Source organism: Sprattus sprattus (genome assembly GCF_963457725.1).
Source record: "Sprattus sprattus genome assembly, chromosome: 8".
Taxonomy (NCBI): Eukaryota; Metazoa; Chordata; class Actinopteri; order Clupeiformes; family Clupeidae; genus Sprattus; species Sprattus sprattus.
In genome coordinates, this window is record NC_137927.1 from 29,520,951 (window position 1) to 29,538,592 (window position 17,642).

At 40.7% G+C, this 17,642-nt stretch overlaps 2 protein-coding genes across 2 annotated transcripts; one reads left to right on the plus strand and one right to left on the minus strand.

Moving 5' to 3' along the window:
- Positions 1–4,989: 4,989 nt before the first annotated feature.
- On the plus strand, positions 4,990–7,028 carry clnk (cytokine dependent hematopoietic cell linker; the record flags this gene model as incomplete). The annotated part of the gene is made up of 4 exons (XM_080843567.1): positions 4,990–5,027; positions 5,297–5,365; positions 6,090–6,245; positions 6,873–7,028. Exons 2-4 carry the CDS (start codon positions 5,297–5,299, stop codon positions 7,026–7,028), a joined length of 381 nt encoding a protein of 126 aa, XP_080699693.1. The 5' UTR covers positions 4,990–5,027.
- A 719-nt stretch (positions 7,029–7,747) lies between these two features.
- znf518b (zinc finger protein 518B) lies at positions 7,748–16,933 on the minus strand. The gene is made up of 2 exons (XM_080844125.1): positions 16,805–16,933; positions 7,748–11,983 (listed from the first exon to the last, which is right to left on the minus strand). The coding sequence occupies exon 2, from the start codon at positions 11,812–11,814 to the stop codon at positions 8,323–8,325; it is 3,492 nt and encodes a 1,163-aa protein (XP_080700251.1). The 5' UTR covers positions 11,815–11,983; positions 16,805–16,933; the 3' UTR covers positions 7,748–8,322.
- Between the last annotated feature and the right edge of the window lie 709 nt (positions 16,934–17,642).

Here is a 17,642-nt window from a genome sequence, read left to right on the forward strand (position 1 = left end):
GTGTGTGTGAGTGTGTGTGTGTGTGTGTGTATGTGTGTGGGTGGTTGTGTTTGTGTATATGTGCGTGTGCGTGTGTATGTGCGTGTGTGTGTGTGCATTGTTTAGTGTGTGTAAAACAGAGTGTTTACGTGAATGCATTAACCAGGAGCAATGTGTATTAAACACATCTATGTGTCCATTAGAAGGAAGATCAATTATCCTCCTCCTGTGGAACAGACTGGAGAAACAGCAGATGTATAACAGAAAAAAAGACCAACTGCTCCTTCTAGTGGCTGAAAGCAAGATGTGTAATTATTTTAAATAAAGCCAGTTGAAGCGTACTGAGAGCAAGACTGACTGTTGTGAAACAGTGGGATGACAATATATGTTGCTGTTTGACATTCAGACCGGAGCCATCCCAGACCACTCCCCAGTGTTCCAGTCAGAGAAGATGTAAGTGGGTGCAATCACTACTGGGTACCTTTGGAGGGAATAAAGAAGGTCACACTTTTTGTCTTATTTTAGCTTAGTTTTAACCTTCATTTACTACATGTGTATGTGAAGTATGTAAGCCTTGAAGAAGAGATTATTATTTTTTTTCATTGTATTCTTACATATTTCACTAATGTATGACAAAAAAACATATTATATAAAGTATATATATTCTAATTTATATTAGTTGGTTTTGAAAGAAACACATGAATCCTCTATCATACCCAATAACCATATATCACTTCATGATTTTCTGGCAAATATGTGTCCATATAACTCCAGCCTATGGCTGAGTATCATTTGAAATAACATCCGTTGTGTGATCTGCAGGACAAAGTCAACACTCCCCCAAGGCCTCCAAAAAGGGTCATCCCAGGTGGGATGAAAGGCTTGTTCCTAACCCGCATAAGATGAAAGACTATGCTTAATATTCTCTTAAAGAAACTTTTCGAAATGATGATAACTTTGGAAAACAAAATCACCTGAAAGTGTGCTTGAGCTATTAGAAGACTGCATTCCCAGGCTCAATGTTCTCTGGTCTGTGCTCCAACAGGACCCGCAGTTAACAGAGACGCCAAGCCAGGCAGACAGGCCAAAACTAAGACAGGTAGGCTTTGAACAAGTGAAAAAAAAAGTACAAAACACATTTGTGACTTCAAAGTTTCATCTCTCTCTCTTTGTCACACACACATACACACACACAGTCTCTATCTCTTTCACACAGTCAAACACACAAACACACACACACACACACACACTCTCTCTCTCTCTCTCTTTCTCACTCTCAAAAGAGGTATACGTATGTGATTTGAGATGCGTCTGAAAGCTCTTTTGATATTTTCTTACAGAAGGGTTCCCTAAAAGCAGAGCTCTTAAGACCGACCAGGTAGAACGCAAAATGCATTTGTTTGTATTGGGCCTGCCCTGGACACAGAATTGTAAAATATTTTAAACGCAAAATATTTCAATATTGAGTTTCATCATTTGCTCTATCTGCATATTTTCTAGAATCTAAAAAGCCCACCGAGGTAAGTGAAGCTCAACCAGTCTCAACCTGATAAAAATGGATACATTTACACATTTGTCTTGCGGCCTTTTGTTGATAAATATCATTAGTATTATCCTACATTTTGCATTAATTTTATACACGAAGTATGAATGTTTTGTCATAAAATAGAACTTGGGAAATATGTGGATTTACATTTGCTCATTAGATAGACATAACTCTGTTTCCACTCTATGAAAATCCAGACCTGCCAAGCCTGTAGCGGTGGTCCCTGGGCAATGGGTGGATTTACGTATGTTCATTAGATAGACATAACTCTGTTTTCACTCCAGACCGGCCAGGCCTGTAGCGGTGGTCCCTGGGCATGTCAGCACAGCTATGAGGCCGAGGCTCTCTTCACCTGGGGATGAAGGCCCCGCAGACGCCCACACATCACCCATGGAGCCAACGTGGAGGCAGTGAGCATGCACCTCCCTCTTAGCTCAAACCTTTCTAAAGTACACACACATATAAATGACAGAGATCGCATGTCAGTGATCACATCCGAAGTGTTCATAGATCTCATAGATGTTATTATACACATCATATATACAGCCGCGGAAAAAATTAAGAGACCACTTCAAAATTATCAGTTTCTCTGGTTTTACTATTTATTGGTATGTGTTAAAGTAAAATGTACATTTTTGTTTTATTCTATAACCTACTGGCAACATTCCTACCAAATTTCAAATAGAAATATTGTCATTTAGATCATTTATTTGCAGAAAAATGACAATTGGTCAAAATAGCAAAAATTATGCAGTGTCTTCAGATCTCAAATAATGCAAAGAAAACAAGCTCATATTCATTTTTAAACTACACAATACTAATGCTTACACTTAGGAAGAGTTCAGAAATCAATATTTGGTGGAATAACCTTGATTTAAAATCACAACTTTCATGTGTCTTGGCATGCTCTCCACCAGTCTTTCACATTGCCGTTGGGTGACTTTATGCTACTCGTGGCGCAAGAATTCAAGCAGCTCGGCTTCTTTTCATGGCTTGTGACCATCCATCTTCCTCTTGATCACATTTCAGAGGTTTTTTTATGGGATTCAGGTCTCGAAATTGGGCTGGCCATGACAGGGTCCTGATCTGGTGGTACTCCATCCACACCTTTACTGGCCTGGCTGTGTGGCATGGAGCATTGCCCTGCTGGAAAAAACACTTCTCAGAGTTGGGGAACATTGTCAGAGCAAAAGGAAGCAAGTTTTTCTTCCGGGACAACGTTGTACTTTGCCTGGCTGAGGTTTGTAAAAGACCATAAGGATTGAAAAAGCGGACTGGAGGTTCTTCTAAGTTCGTCTTCTCTGATGAGTCCGATTTCACAGTAGGTGCAAGACTCTCTGGCTTGTAGGCCTCTCCAGGTCTCCGTCTAACCATCAGACGACCATGTGTTGGGCAAAGCTGAAAATTGGACTCATCAGAGAAGACGAACTAGAAGACCCTCCAGTCCGCTTTTTTCAATCCTTATGGTCTTTTACAAACCTCAGCCAGGCAAAGTACAACGTTGTCCCGGAAGAAAAACTTGCTTCCTTTAGCTCTGACAATGTTCCCCAACTCTGAGAAATGTTTTTTTCCAGCAGGGCAATGCTCCATGCCACACAGCCAGGCCAGTAAAGGTGTGGATGGAGTACCACCAGATCAGGACCCTGTCATGGCCAGCCCAATTTCGAGACCTGAATCCCATAAAAAACCTCTGAAATGTGATCAAGAGGAAGATGGATGGTCACAAGCCATGAAAAGAAGCCGAGCTGCTTGAATTCTTGCGCCAGGAGTAGCATAAAGTCACCCAATGGCAATGTGAAAGACTGGTGGAGAGCATGCCAAGACACATGAAAGTTGTGATTTTAAATCAAGGTTATTCCACCAAATATTGATTTCTGAACTCTTCCTAAGTGTAAGCATTAGTATTGTGTAGTTTAAAAATGAATATGAAGTTGTTTTCTTGGCATTATTCGAGATCTGAAGACACTGCATCTTTTTTGCTATTTTGACCAATTGTCATTTTTCTGCAAATAAATGATCTAAATGACAATATTTTTATTTGAAATTTGGTAGGAATGTTGCCAGTAGGTTATAGAATAAAACAAAACTGTACATTTTACTTTAACACATACCAATAAATAGTAAAACCAGAGAAACTGATCATTTTGAAGTGGTCTCTTAATTTTTTCCGCGGCTGTATATTATGTTATACTGTATAAGATGGTATTATGTAAATCATATAATGTATATAATGTAATATTATATGTTAATATCATATATAATTTTATATCAGAAGTTATTATGTGTAAAAGACTCAAATTACAAGCAGAGCCAGCTGGAGCAGTTTTGAGGGATGCTGCAAATTACAGTGTGTTAAGCAATGCTCTCTTACTCATCTGCTCTCTCTCTCTCTCTCTCATTTATTCTCTCTCATTCTCATTTACTCTCTCTCTGTCATTTACTCTTTCTCTCTCTCTCTCATTTACTCTCTCTCTCGTTCTCATTAACTCTTCTCCATCTCCCATGCAAAGGCAGCACAAGGTAATCTCAAGAAATAAATCAGATGTCATGCTCATACAGTAGTTTTGTAGTCAAACGTGCTATATATTTACTTGTATCATATGTTTTAGTTTCAGGCTAACAGCAAAAGTTCAGTTTCACTTGGTGGTAAGTACTAATGTTTTACTAAATTATTTATAATATGACCAGTAAATGAAGAGTTGGAAGAAAAAGTAACTGAATAAAAGAAAATTAAAAAAAATAATAATTTAAATTTTAAATGAACAGCCCTGGATCTTTTGTGCCTTATAGGTTCTAAAAGCAAACCGCCGCTGCCAACACAAAGATTGTCCTTGGATCTTGAGTCCCAAGAGCTTTTTGATGCAAGGTATTGTATAAGTTATTTTGGTAGTTTAAGATGTCTCTGCTTTCCTTGACAGTTTAAAACTAGTTTAAAACTAAAGTTTATACAACTACTTTTCATTCTAATGACAACTTTCCTACAGACAAATGCATGGAAAAGAAGGCAGGGCAGGTAACGTATCCATCCTCCTAAAAACATACAGTATATTTAAAAAACAAAGGCATAGAAAATGTAATGTATGTGCAATAGCATTATTGGTGTTTGCTAATCTTGCTTTGTGTATGTGTGTGTGTGTGTGTGTGTGTGTGTGTGTTTGTGCGTGTGTGTGTGTGTGTGTGTGTGTGTATGTGTATGTGCGTGTGTGCGTGTGTGTGTGTGTGTGTGTGTATGTATGTGTGTGTATGTGTGTATGTGTGTGTATGTGTATGTGCGTGTGTGTGTGTATGTGTATGTGTATGTGCGTGTGTGTGTGTGTATGTGTATGTGTATGTGTGTGTATGTGTGTGTGTGTGTGTATGTGTGTGTGCGTGTGTGTGTGTATGTGTGTGTGTGTGTGTGTGTGTGTGTGCAGAGAGGCCCTCAGTGAAGAGAAACCATGAGTGGCCTCAAGATAAAGGAGATTTAGATCACACCAACTTCTCTCAAGAGAGGCCTGCTGAGGTATGCAGCCACCGCGTTTTAAAATCATGAAACGTGAATACAAAAACTTTCAAAAGTGAATATGTGTTTCTGGTGACAAAAAACAAGCAGGATAAATTAATTGTTAAAACAAATACATATTGCTTACCAACTTCCTAACAAAACAAATGTGTCAAAAACAATGTTTTTATTTTTTTACAGCTAAACGTGTTTGTTTGTAAAGAATTGTCTGATACCTGATATGTGGTTATTAGAAGGATAAAAACGTTTTCTTGCGTCTCTCTCTTTAGATGTCAGACTGGTATGTGGGTGCCTTTTCCAGAGTGGAGGCTGAGCATGCTCTTCATCTGGTGAACAGGGTACACTTCACATCATCCCATAGCAACCAGCTCAGAGACTCATGTCTGCGGTGACCTGTCTACACAAGGGCTTTTGAGTCCTGCAGTACTGACAATATGTCAACCCACTGCCATCATCTGCTCTATAGTGGTCAAATCAAATACCTGTGTGATCACAGTGTAATTGATATTCTCTTCTTTAGTTAAGTCAAGCTAAGTTCAGCTAATCGAGAGTGGCGCAGCTAGGCTCAGGTGTGCATGCAGAAGAAGGATGTAGAAAGACAAACAGAGCATGGGTGCCTGGGGGGTATTCCAAGGGTGTGGTTTAGTGCCTAACCCAGATACATTTACTCAGAGTAATTGTTTAAACTCTCCAAAAAGAAGAGCCTTGTGGCTTTGTTTTGCTAGGAGAATGAAGCCAGTTTTTTTTTCGGGTAAGTCACTAAACCACGTACTTTGAATACCCCCCAGCGAACAAGATTGAGAACCTCTGGTTTATCTTCTTAACTGGTCTGAGTCTAGGCAATGGACAAAGGTTTTGGAAAATGAATGTAAAAAAAAATTGTTTTTCTTTCAATGATTTTACTTTAATGAAAAGGTAGGATTTTTGTGAATATTTTGAGTGAAAGACCAAGAGGATAAACAGCAAAGACATATTTTTTTCATAGCCTGTGTTCACTGAGGGCACTGTAGGTTCATGTCAAGCAGTCTTTGGACGTTGTCAGTGTTTGTGCTCTTATGGCAGGGAGGAGCCTTCCTGGTTAGAGACTGCTCCAAATGCACCCCCCTGGAGCCCCTGGTCCTGGCAGTGTTTTATGAGAACAGAGTGTTCAACATTCAGATCCGATACAGTCAGAGTACCAGCCAGTACACTCTGGGCACAGGACTGAGAACTAATGACGTAAGTGGGCTGAAGTTGTCGACTGAGTCAGGTGGTTTTAAAACCACCATGATATCATGTTCCATTTGTATAAAACATTTTTTTAAATAGAATTGTATTTTTGCATCCTAAAAAATGTATTTATATGCCAAACATTGTGTGACGGAAGTGGGCTGAAGCATAAAAACATGCATACACACACAGTAAATACTACACATAAAGCATAGAACATAGTAAGTACTACACATAACAAAAGTACTGTGTTATATCTGTAGTACTTTTGTTATGTGTAGTACTTAGTGTGATTCTATGTTTTATGAGTAGTACTTACTGTGTGTGTATGTATGCATGTTTTTATGTTTTACTGTATGCACCCACCCATACACCAGAGCAAATTTCAGGTAGGCTTACACCTACTTGACAATACATCTGTTTCCGATTTCTGATTCTGAAGTTGTCGACTGAGTCAGGTGGTTTTAGAACCACCATATCATCATGTTTAAATAGAATTGTATTTTGGCATCCTACATTTTTTATTTATATGCCAAACATTGTGTCTTGTGTATAGCCCCCTTACGTTTAAGATATTAATTGGTCGTTTATGTATTGCCCATCCAATCAAATCTCACCATTCTCTTTTGCTTTCAGGCATTCAATACTGTAGCTGACATCATCAAATTCCATTCTATTTTTCCAATCGCCCTGATCGATGGGAGAAACCCAAACGAGGACAACCAGAAAAGATCCTGTGTCCTCATGTACCCCATCACCAGAGAGAACATGCTTCAGCTGCTGAGCATCTAAACATAGGACAATGCCAACCTCTACAGGCATTTAAATGAACACTTACTACCAAAAGACATGATTACCAAAAAATTTAATTACCAGATTGTGATATTTTCAACTTAATTAAACATGTATATCACCTTTGTAGAGCATTTGTTGGCTCTGTTTTTCTTCAAAGACTAGTAAATGTGAATGTGTTGTGCTGCTAACATATTTGCATATTGTATATGTATATTTTGAAAGGGAATGAAGGAACATGAGTCTGAATGTCCACTCTCAGAAGTAAATGAAGCTAATTCAGATAAGGGGAGATAATTCAGCAATTGAAGCAGGAGAGTAAAAGAAAAAAAAAAAAAAAAAAAGTTGGCGGTAAAGTTTCCGCATGGCGATTACCCAGTTGCTTATGTTATGGAGAAGGAACAGAAAAATCACTGCCGTTTACAGTACAACTATCGCAATGGATTTAATTTTGCAAGCTGCCATATGATTGAGCCATTTCAGGTATTAAGATACACACTTAAAATGAACAAAAAAAAATGTATTTACATTATAATAAACTACATACTGACAAAATATGTTAAATAAAATGTATTTATTTAAAACACTGTGGAATTTCACGGTGATACAGAAAGTTTCATGTCATGACCTTAGCTAGGTACTGTCAAATTTAAAAGCAACTGATCCTGTAACACTGTAACTGATCCTGTAACACTCGTACATTTCTTTTCTTGAGCGATAACACTTAAAATTACACCATTCTACTCATAGTTATTATGACAAGCAGCAAAATAAACTTTTTTTTGTCCCTTCCTCTGATAGTCATACTATCCACTAATGAGTTAAACAGAGGTGAGGGACAGGACAGGACAGGACAGGTCAGTGATCTCAGGACACTTCCACAGCTGAAGCTCAAAACTGGGATTTAGGAAACAGAAGTACAACAAAGAACATTCAAGTAACATTAAGACTTTGTTCTGTACTCCAGATCTATTCAGACTGGGTAGAGTTTGGACTGTTACATTGATTATCTGGTTCAAGTTGCGGGTCTCAAAATGTAAAACCAAGGGGTAACAGTGAACATACTATCCAGGAACAGGTCACACATCAGAGTTATCACAGTCACCAGTAGAAAAATGAATTATTAAGTTGAAATAAAATTATTTAAAAATGTCTGCCATCTGTTTCATCAAGAACTCAAAAGAGTTCTTATTTCCATACAGTACAGAGGAATATTTACAGATATGTACAGCTGGCTGTATTTCACTGGGTCTTCTGTCTGAACTCACAGCAATGCAGGTCAAAGTGGTAAGACTCATAGAACCAGCCTGTCAGAAATCCCTTCAGCGACCAGCTCAGTGACTTGGTACTGGTTACCGTGAACTTTCTTAAACTTCATTTTTAACGATGGCGATCTCACAAGTTCTGGTACGATTTTGTGAGTGTCTCTGGTCAGGATGATGCGCAGTGGGGCGATTCCCCTGAAGCCTGATGGAGACTGTGGACCTTCCCCCAGCCTAAGAACCTGTGGACGTGGATGGTTGAGGACAACCACGGGTTGGTTAGGACCAGGGCATTTTACGGGCTGGTCCTCTTTTACAGGAGTCAGATAAAGTCTATGTGAGACCACAATGCCACTGATCTTCCTGCGTTTACCTGACACCCTGTCTTTTTTTCGCCTCTCTTCAGGAAAAACAAACGGCTCAAAGTTTGCCTCAGTCAACGGTGAAGCAAATGCTTCAAATATATCAGCCGAGTCGTTCTCCGCCTCGCATCTTTTCCTTTTCAGGCGAAGCTTGAGAATTCCGTGGCAGTGCTGCTGGTGGAAAGAGATGTTCTGCTTGTTGGAGGCACAGGACAGGACTGGTCTTGCGGTGAAAATTATGTCCTCTGTGCTCTTTTCTGAATTTCTCTGAGGTACTGCTGGCTGAAGATGCTTACTCGAAATCCTTACTAAAGACACTTTTGGAACCTGTATAAATAGCTGCTCATATGACTTCTGTCTAAAACCACATATTGTTCCTTCTGTGGCCTCAGCTTTAGGCGGAACTGAGCATTTAAGTGTCTGTAGTAGTGCTGGGTGCACCTTTACTGGTTTGTGTCCACTGGTATTTGAGTGACAGTCTGTGGACCCACTGACTGCATCAGTTTGACTACTGTTGACAAATGCCTGGGTAACTGGTTCGCACGCATGTCTCTCAACCCTAGACAGTCTAGATAACTGAGCTTGCCTGAATCTTTCAATCCCGGAATCTTTTGCCGAACTCGTTGTGGCAGGTGGATTTCCATAATCCCTTTCTTGCTGCAAATATTGGCTTAATGTTTCCTCTACTGAGGACTGACGCGGAACAACGAGGTTATCAACACAATCCTCAGCAGATGCACACGGATGTTGGTTGTTTGTACTGGCACCATGTGACACCCTTCTCTCAACTAGAGACGGAAACCGTTCACCCCCTGGACTATATCCCAGTGAATAAACAGATAAGATTACAGGCAAGCCCTCAGTGTCCATGTCACCATTACAGTCACCATCCCTCACCAAAGGCATTTCAGAAGTCTTGGATTCTATGACATAACCACCAGTTTTTTGTTGTTTTTTGCTAGTGACAGGCAGCCTGCTCTGATGAAAAAGAGCAGGCAAAGAATGTGAAGAGCAAGACTGGTCCTTTCTTCTCTGTGTGAGTTCAGCAGTTGGGAGACATGAAGCTTTGCTTATTGGGTTAGTTGCTGACCGGTATCCTTTATTTAACTGTTGTGGAGAAGGTGTAAATAAACGGTCGTCGTGTTCGAATGGTTCTTCTTTTACCATAATCCCCATTTCATTGTGTGTGTTCAAACTAGTTGCGGCAACGTATTTTGTTTTAAGTAAACTAGCTAGAGTACAAGGAGCCTCACATAAGCTTGTCTTTGGACAAGTCTCCATGTTACTCAGTCTTTTATCCGCAGACCCTACAGGGCCCACAGTGGGCGGGCCCTCCTTGAAGGCTGAGCCTGCAGCAGGGGCTTTTGAAGCGTTCTTATCTGAACACCCCACAGACTGCTGGGGCACGATCCTGAACTGCAACTCCTGGGAACCGTTAACAGCCTTCACTTTGACCAGCTCCACCAGGCTACCAGGGGGGATGCTGATCTCCTCTGGGTAGGAAACGGTCAGAGTTCGGTTGTGGTAATAGGGCTGGTCCAGTGGTTCCAACACCTTAACTTGCACTGGGGATAACGACCCCGGCTTACTGTTTACATCAGAGAGACCTTTTCCCTGAAGGTCCAAGGCGACTCTGGATTGAGGGGAAGTCACTGTAGTTTTACTCCCCATCTGAACTTCCATGTTTCTTTTTTGGGGACTTATTGACTGACCCATTGTGCTGGCAATTCTGCTTGTTAGACTACCAAGTGAACCATTTGCAGAAGACAGGGGCCTGTTTGAAGCCAGATTGATCCTTTTCCCTTGTATATTAGAAGCTGGACATTGAGTTGGTCTGACAGTCCGATTTGCTGAACTGGGTGTTAAGTTTGAAGTACCCAAAATTGCCTGACTGCCAGTACCAGAAATTCTGTTTGATGACCCAACAGAAGCCTGATTTACAAAACTGGTACTGGACACATATATTGGTTTTGAAGCCATTCCTGTTGAACCCTGTTGGGTATTCTGTAGGGTGTTTGGTGGTGTTCGGTAAACTGAGCAATTCAATGCGTTTGAGGTATTAGACGTAGCCAAGTGTATAGCTTGACTGGGGATAACACTAATCCCATTTTGACCAACACTCTGAGCAAAGCTTGTGAGGACTCTGCCTGCACCGGATACTGGTTGACTTCCTGCTGGAAGATTTTGGTTTGTCACATTGGGAGCCAGGCCCGTTGGTTGAGTTTTCCGTAGGATTATTGGAGGTGTTCGGCGAACTGGGCGATTCAGTGTGTCTGAAGTATAAGGTGTAGCTAAGTGTGTGGCACGACTGGGAAAAACACTATATCCATTTGGAGCAACACCTGTGTATTGGTTCATGCTTGTGACGACTTTGCCTGGACCATATGTTGGTTGACCTGCGGCTGGATTGTTGTTGTTTACACTGATACTAGATTGATTTGCTGCATTAGGAATCCTAATTGGTGTAATACTGATTAACTGGCTTGGCTGCCCAGTAGCATTGCCATTTGTGGACAGAGAATCTCTACTGGAAGCGGCACTAACATACGGACCCTGTGAGTTGGGCAATCTGTTTGGTGTAATACCAACTTGCTTACTCCACACACTGCCCAACTGGCTTGTGCTGTTTCCTTGTGGCTGACTCACGCTCAAAGGAATCCAATTTGGCACAATATTAAATGGCTGACTAGATGCCTTAGGCATCTGCTCAGTGACATCTATGAGAGTTGGCAGTCCTACTTGAGGGAAAGACACATCTCCCATTATTAGGACACTCTGCTGCCCTTCCTGAAAGGTGCCCAGGCGCCTTTTCATCTTGGCATGTACTCGATGGACGTGCTTTACCACATAGTCTCTTCTCACTGCGCCATAGCTACAAAAATCACAACTGTAGGGGTACTTTCCGGAGTGCTGCACGTGGTGCCGCTGGAATTCTACTTTAGATAACGAGATGTGTCCGCACATGTTGCAGGTGAAAGTCACCCCTGCGTGCTGAGCCAAGTGTCGCTCAAAGAGGTCATGGTCCTTGGTGGAAAAGCGGCATTTGGAGCAGCAAAGCTTCGGGACGTTTGTCGGGGAATGTGATTTGCTTGCTATGTCCTGGTTCGTTACGCCAACCAGTGAAATGAGGACGTTTGGATGCTGGCTCTGTGGGGGCTGCATTTTGGCCAAGCTTGTGTGTATGTCCCCATGTAATCCACCAATGCCCTGAGCCGTCTGCTTCCTCGGAGTCACACGTTCCAGAACACTGTTAGGTCAGGAATCTTCTGGAAATCCAGCAGATTGTGCCAGTGGGTGGAGCTGGATGGTTGAGTTCCATTCTTCACTTAATCTGAAATCATAAAACGAAAAATAAAGGTTAAGCCTAGTGGAGGAAAAAGAATAGATGTTTGATAGAGACATTTAATGAGGGAATTGTTATTGTATTTTAATCTGCTTGCTTATCCTGTGTGGTGAGGCCTACAGGATGCATACTCTCTAGCTGAAGCAAACCACCTGTTTTGTACTGATAGTCATGCACACTGCTCTTCTCTCAAGGACATATTCTGAGATCACTGCTGCAACTTCTGAAGCTATGGGACGGGAGAACACCGCCCTTTGTGTGATGAAACCTGTTTTTTCTACACACATAATGCTGGCTGCGCCCAGCTCATATATGGAGTCTGTTCACAACCTTTGGTTGTAGCAAACTTCCTCTTTTGCAAAAGATAAAGTACTGATTTAATTCTGATCGCTGGTCTCTGTCTCATCAATATTAACGTCTTAATGTATCTAACAATGTTGCAGTAGTGGCAGTTGGATGACAGAGATACGCAGACATAAAGAACAGAAATAAACAAGGAGAGAATAGAACCAAAGCAAGGGTATGCAGGTCACTAATTGTTCCTCACTGCCTTCTAGCCGTCCGTTCATTGCAAATTTGATTGGCTGATGAGCTGTACCCGATTAGGCCCATGTATGTGCTTCAACAAATGAAGGCAGACATGCCTTCCAGGAGCATGTACATAAAAGGTTTAAGGGAATAGTGTTCCTCATTTTCCAGTGTAGAAAATTCTTGTGCACCTTCTCTGTTACAGAAGGGCAACATGAGATATGTTAGAACATAGACAGTAGCCTGTATGCAACTATCAGTTTCATTCATGGCCTTGTTAAATATGGGTGAATTTCATATATCAGATCATACCAGACCATATCTCAAATAGTCCCCCACTCTCAGTTTGAATACACCAGACCAGAGCCATCAGGTTCTTGTCTACGTACGTTGAGAGCCATCAGACATTGATCCTGGCTTTTGTGTGTCTTGGGGCTAGAACTTTTAGACTGTGATTGTTGGCTTTTGTCTACAGCCACGACAAGATGGTTGAAGCCAAACATATTAGCATTTATATGGCCCTACCTGGCTATAGCCCTTGGTCAAGCTTGGTCAAGCCTCCAAACACACCCACCCCTCCTCTATACTCTATTAATTCTACACTATAAAAACTGTACATTTCTGTAATGTAGAAGAATACTTTCCTCCTGGCATGTGGCCGTGCCATGCTGTGGTTACTGTTCCTAGCGTCGGAAAACACGTATTCTTTCGCTAAGCCGTCTTCCACAAGTCTCTTACTTTGAACAAGCTATCTTGAACCAAGGAACTGACTTTGGCGTTTTCATCAAGGAATTCGCCAAGAAAAGCCTACTCTTTCAACCTTTTATAGTTGACTAGAGGCCTGCCTATGAGCTACAGTACCCAAGACACAGGTTGGAAAGATTTTGCTGAGACAAAATACAAAATAAGCTATACATTGTAACACTGTATGACAGACCTCTATTAATATTCTCGAACCGATAAAATACAGCTCAACCAAGGGAACCCTGTTTTGTTTAATACAAACGTCATGATGACTTTAACACATTACTAAACAACATTCTGACAAATCACTAAACTGTATTTTAGGGAGTTATTACAGATTTTCTGAATGAAATTGTACCAAAAAAACCTCATAATAACAGAAGAACTAACAATAGCACAACAGTTCAGATTAAGCAACACATTTTAACAATGTACTGGGGCCTCTGTGGAATGCAGCAAGACAACATCATAAATTATAGCATAGTTTGTTTGTCCATGCCAAGCGACAGGTAACCACAATCTGCCTGAAGTGAACTCAAACAACCTGAGAAATGTAAACCGTGATTCATGAACAATGAGATCCACTGTTCTAGCTAGGAGAGGGACGGTGAAAGTTACGTCAGATATTAATTGCATTATTTAGTGATGATTATCTAAATCTGTCAAAACAATTTGAATGAAAATCAGGCGATAAAATATCCACTAACAATTAATAAAATAGTTCAACAAAGAAGGCATAAATCGAATGTGCAACGACCAGCATGTAAACACAGCAGACTGTTATAGACTTGCTGTTTATAGTCAGTCCACGCTTTCAGACCCATTGATGACCATTACATTAATCTTCGTCTGGAAATGCCCCCCTAAACAACACACTTTTTTGCAACTAAAAATGTAATTTTGTTGTCAAAAGCCACCCTCATGTAATAAACAGCCAGTAGCTGATGTCACAAAAAACACAAAACCTGAATTCACCATTGGAATCCTTAACTATCTAAGCATATTCAGCTGAACTGAATAAATAACACCAACCTGTAATTTTCCGCAGCACTTTCATACAACAACTTTGCATGAGGGTTATAGGGATAATCAAGATGAGGAGCTTGCAGTTCAGGAAGTGAGTGTGTGTGTGTGTGTGTGTGTGTGTGTGTGTGTGCGTGTGTGCGTGTGTGTGTGATACAGGGCACTGTTATCTCAGTGAAAGGAAGTTCAAATTAAATATAAGGTTTTACTGCTGTAATCACCATGAGTATGATTTTGAAGATGTTCCTTTTTTGGAGATAAGATACCAATACCACGCCAGGGCAACAGTGCCAGGACATGAATGTAATATGCTGATAAGATGCTTATCAAAGAATATTGGTTCACATCTGGAACAAAGACTAGTAAATAGTATAAATAAATAACGTAGCTGATGATCTGAGATACTCCCTTATTGTCCATTGGTGTTTATCTTGCTGACTACTGCCACTGGCTTAATAACGTAAAAGACTACTACTGTGTGAACATTAGAAATATTTTCTGTCTCCAACTCTTGAACCGAAGGTAAATGTGTTTCATTGTCGAAATTAAAGGGAATAATTCAGCCAACAATATCAACCGACGTCGATTGATGACCCGCAGACATAGACCAATTGGAATCTGGGCACCACTCTCTCTCCATCTCTCTCTTACAATCAACTGTATGACAGAGGCTATATTAACATATGATGATACAAGTCCTCTCTGCCGGATCTCCTTTCTTTAACCCAAATCAAGAGGTTTATCCTCTGCTTGGAGATGAAAGTATAACCCCAAGCCCCATGAAAAGCTGGCCATCATCAAGCCAAGCTGGTAGCGGCCAACAGAACCACAAGTGGGGGAGGGCAGCTGGCAGCACAGAAAACACCAAAACTGGTGTGAGTGGTTTAGAAAACAGTCTTTCACCCTAGCAAAAGTCGATCTTCTACACTGAAATTATATAAAAAGGGACTATGAGAAGTGCTGGAAAATAAAAAATAATGTGAATATGTACAACATTGTGTTTTGTCTACTAGTAAACTTCTAAATGCAATATCAAGGTGACTTGCTAGAAATTTAATTTGACTTCATTTTTTGTAAGTTAAAAACAAATTCTTTAAGTTAAGTAGCTTATGACAAGAATGGTCTTGCTTGACCTACATAATAATCCGATGGAAAAAGTTGCCTCGAAGTAGGCTAGATGTAGCAGGGTATATTTTTTTAACAATGTGCACTTTCTGGCTCATCTACTGCCACTGGTCAGTGTACCACTCAGTGGGTGTCAGATGTGTGAGACAACCGCAGTGAACTAGATGTCATTTTGGAATGGAGTTCACAGGGTCCAACCAAAACCATGACATTTTATTTCAACTTCATTTCAATAACTTTCTAGAATTGATAAAATTACCATGTTTGTTTGGCTGTGAAAGTTCTCAGCAACATGTGAAATCAGGTGACATCTATAATGGATGTCCTTGTGTCTCCATTGCATGAAAGGAAGACATAAAATACACACAGAAACTTAAATTTATAAAATGATCACATATAAATGTGAGATTCTGTTCAAGACTACATGTTAAATGTTCCCCAATTGCTGCTTCTGGATGGCGGTTGCACGGCTGAAAAGAAGCATAGTGGCATGCATTGTAGCCGACTGTGTTCTGAAGACCAGGCATTACTTTTCACCGAGAGGTCAATGAGTAACGCTTTGAATATTCAAAACAAACCTACCGAGGTTAGAATTATGTTGAAGTCCGATGCGATAAGCATTCACTATGTGTAAATACAATTGGAAGTCATGATCTGAATAATGCGAAACCAGTCATACATTCCGGACCATCATACAGTTATGATACAGATTCACAGACACTACAAAAGCATACAAGTCGCATAATAAACTCACTGGAGTGCTAATTATCCTTTAAAACCAACTTTGGTGATGCACTATTTCCGTGTGTGCCCTTACAGTCAAAAGCTGACGAGTAGAAGGAGAAAGAAAGCCATTTGCCACACAACATTCCATTTTCTCTCTCACACACACACACACACACACACAGGGAGATTGTGGTTGCACCAATGCATATGGCGACACATCGCCCAAGGCTTCATAGACCCCATTGCAAAACGTCAACTATGAGACACCAACAAATCATCCTACATAATCTGTGTGGATCGATTAATCCCCTTCCGTCCCCAAGAGGATTCTTCTGAGATATATTGGTGTGTCTTTCAGCCATCCGTTTCTAACGCTTCAATGTTCAGTGACCACAAAAGTGCACTATACCTATCGCTAACTAAACACAATAAAGGCGAGCCGGTTTCAACACACGTGCAGCCTATTTTGTTTGTGCACTGCTGGAAGGAGAGTTTTTACCCCTATTCGAGTCCGGGGGGGTAATTTTCCATTTCGAGAAAAAAAAAATTCTAGTCATTCCACATTGCAAACATGCACCACCCCCATCGGACTAGTGCCTGAGCCGCCGCCATCATGGATTCTAAACATGGCAGGAAAACGAATAGATTTTACAAGGAACTCACCGTTCTTTGACAGCTCTTCAGCTAAAACATGAATTTATAAATGTCCTGACATTCTTGACGGTAATAGGTCGCATCCACGATCATATTCGGGTGTGGAACTGTGTCAAGGTGTGTCTGATTTACAATTACTCTGGGTATGTTGCGTAAGTGTATACGGAGCATCTGATTGGTTGTCGGCGCACTGTAGCAGTAGATCTCTACAGAGTGCGCAACTTCGAAAATCCTTATTTAACCCCTGGTGGTTCTACTGACGAACGACGTGAGTCTGCCATTTCATGCACAGAAGCCCACATTTTAGCCAGATTCCAGTGGTTGAAAGTGTATTTTAAATGTATATATAAGTATCCTACTAGTTATAATTCCAATAAAGACAAATGCATATGGATATAGATTAAAGAGGCATAAAATATCTGACTGAGGGTAAGTGCACGTCTACAAACAACTGTAGGCCTATCTTACGAAATGACAATACTCTTCAGGATTCTTAAAATCTCAAAATTCACCAACCAATAGCATCCTACCTATGACTTTGACTAGTGAAGTGGTCACAGTGTCCTTGGGTGCGTTCAACCCAAAAGCTCGGTTGAGGATGTGGGGTCATTTTTATGGGCTTATTTAAACTCATTCTGTTTTGTTTTTTTTGTCTAGCTGCTGGGCTAATGGTTGAAGACAGTGCCCCCGCCTCTCATCCACCAGATGTGACATAATCTACCCAGCGACATTTGTTTCATTATTTGAGCTATGTAACAAGTACAACACAAAAAAAAACCTTGTTATTCTTCCAAGTGTCCTTAGGTGCGTTCCTAGAGTCGTCATTGCCTTACTGCTGTCGTAATAT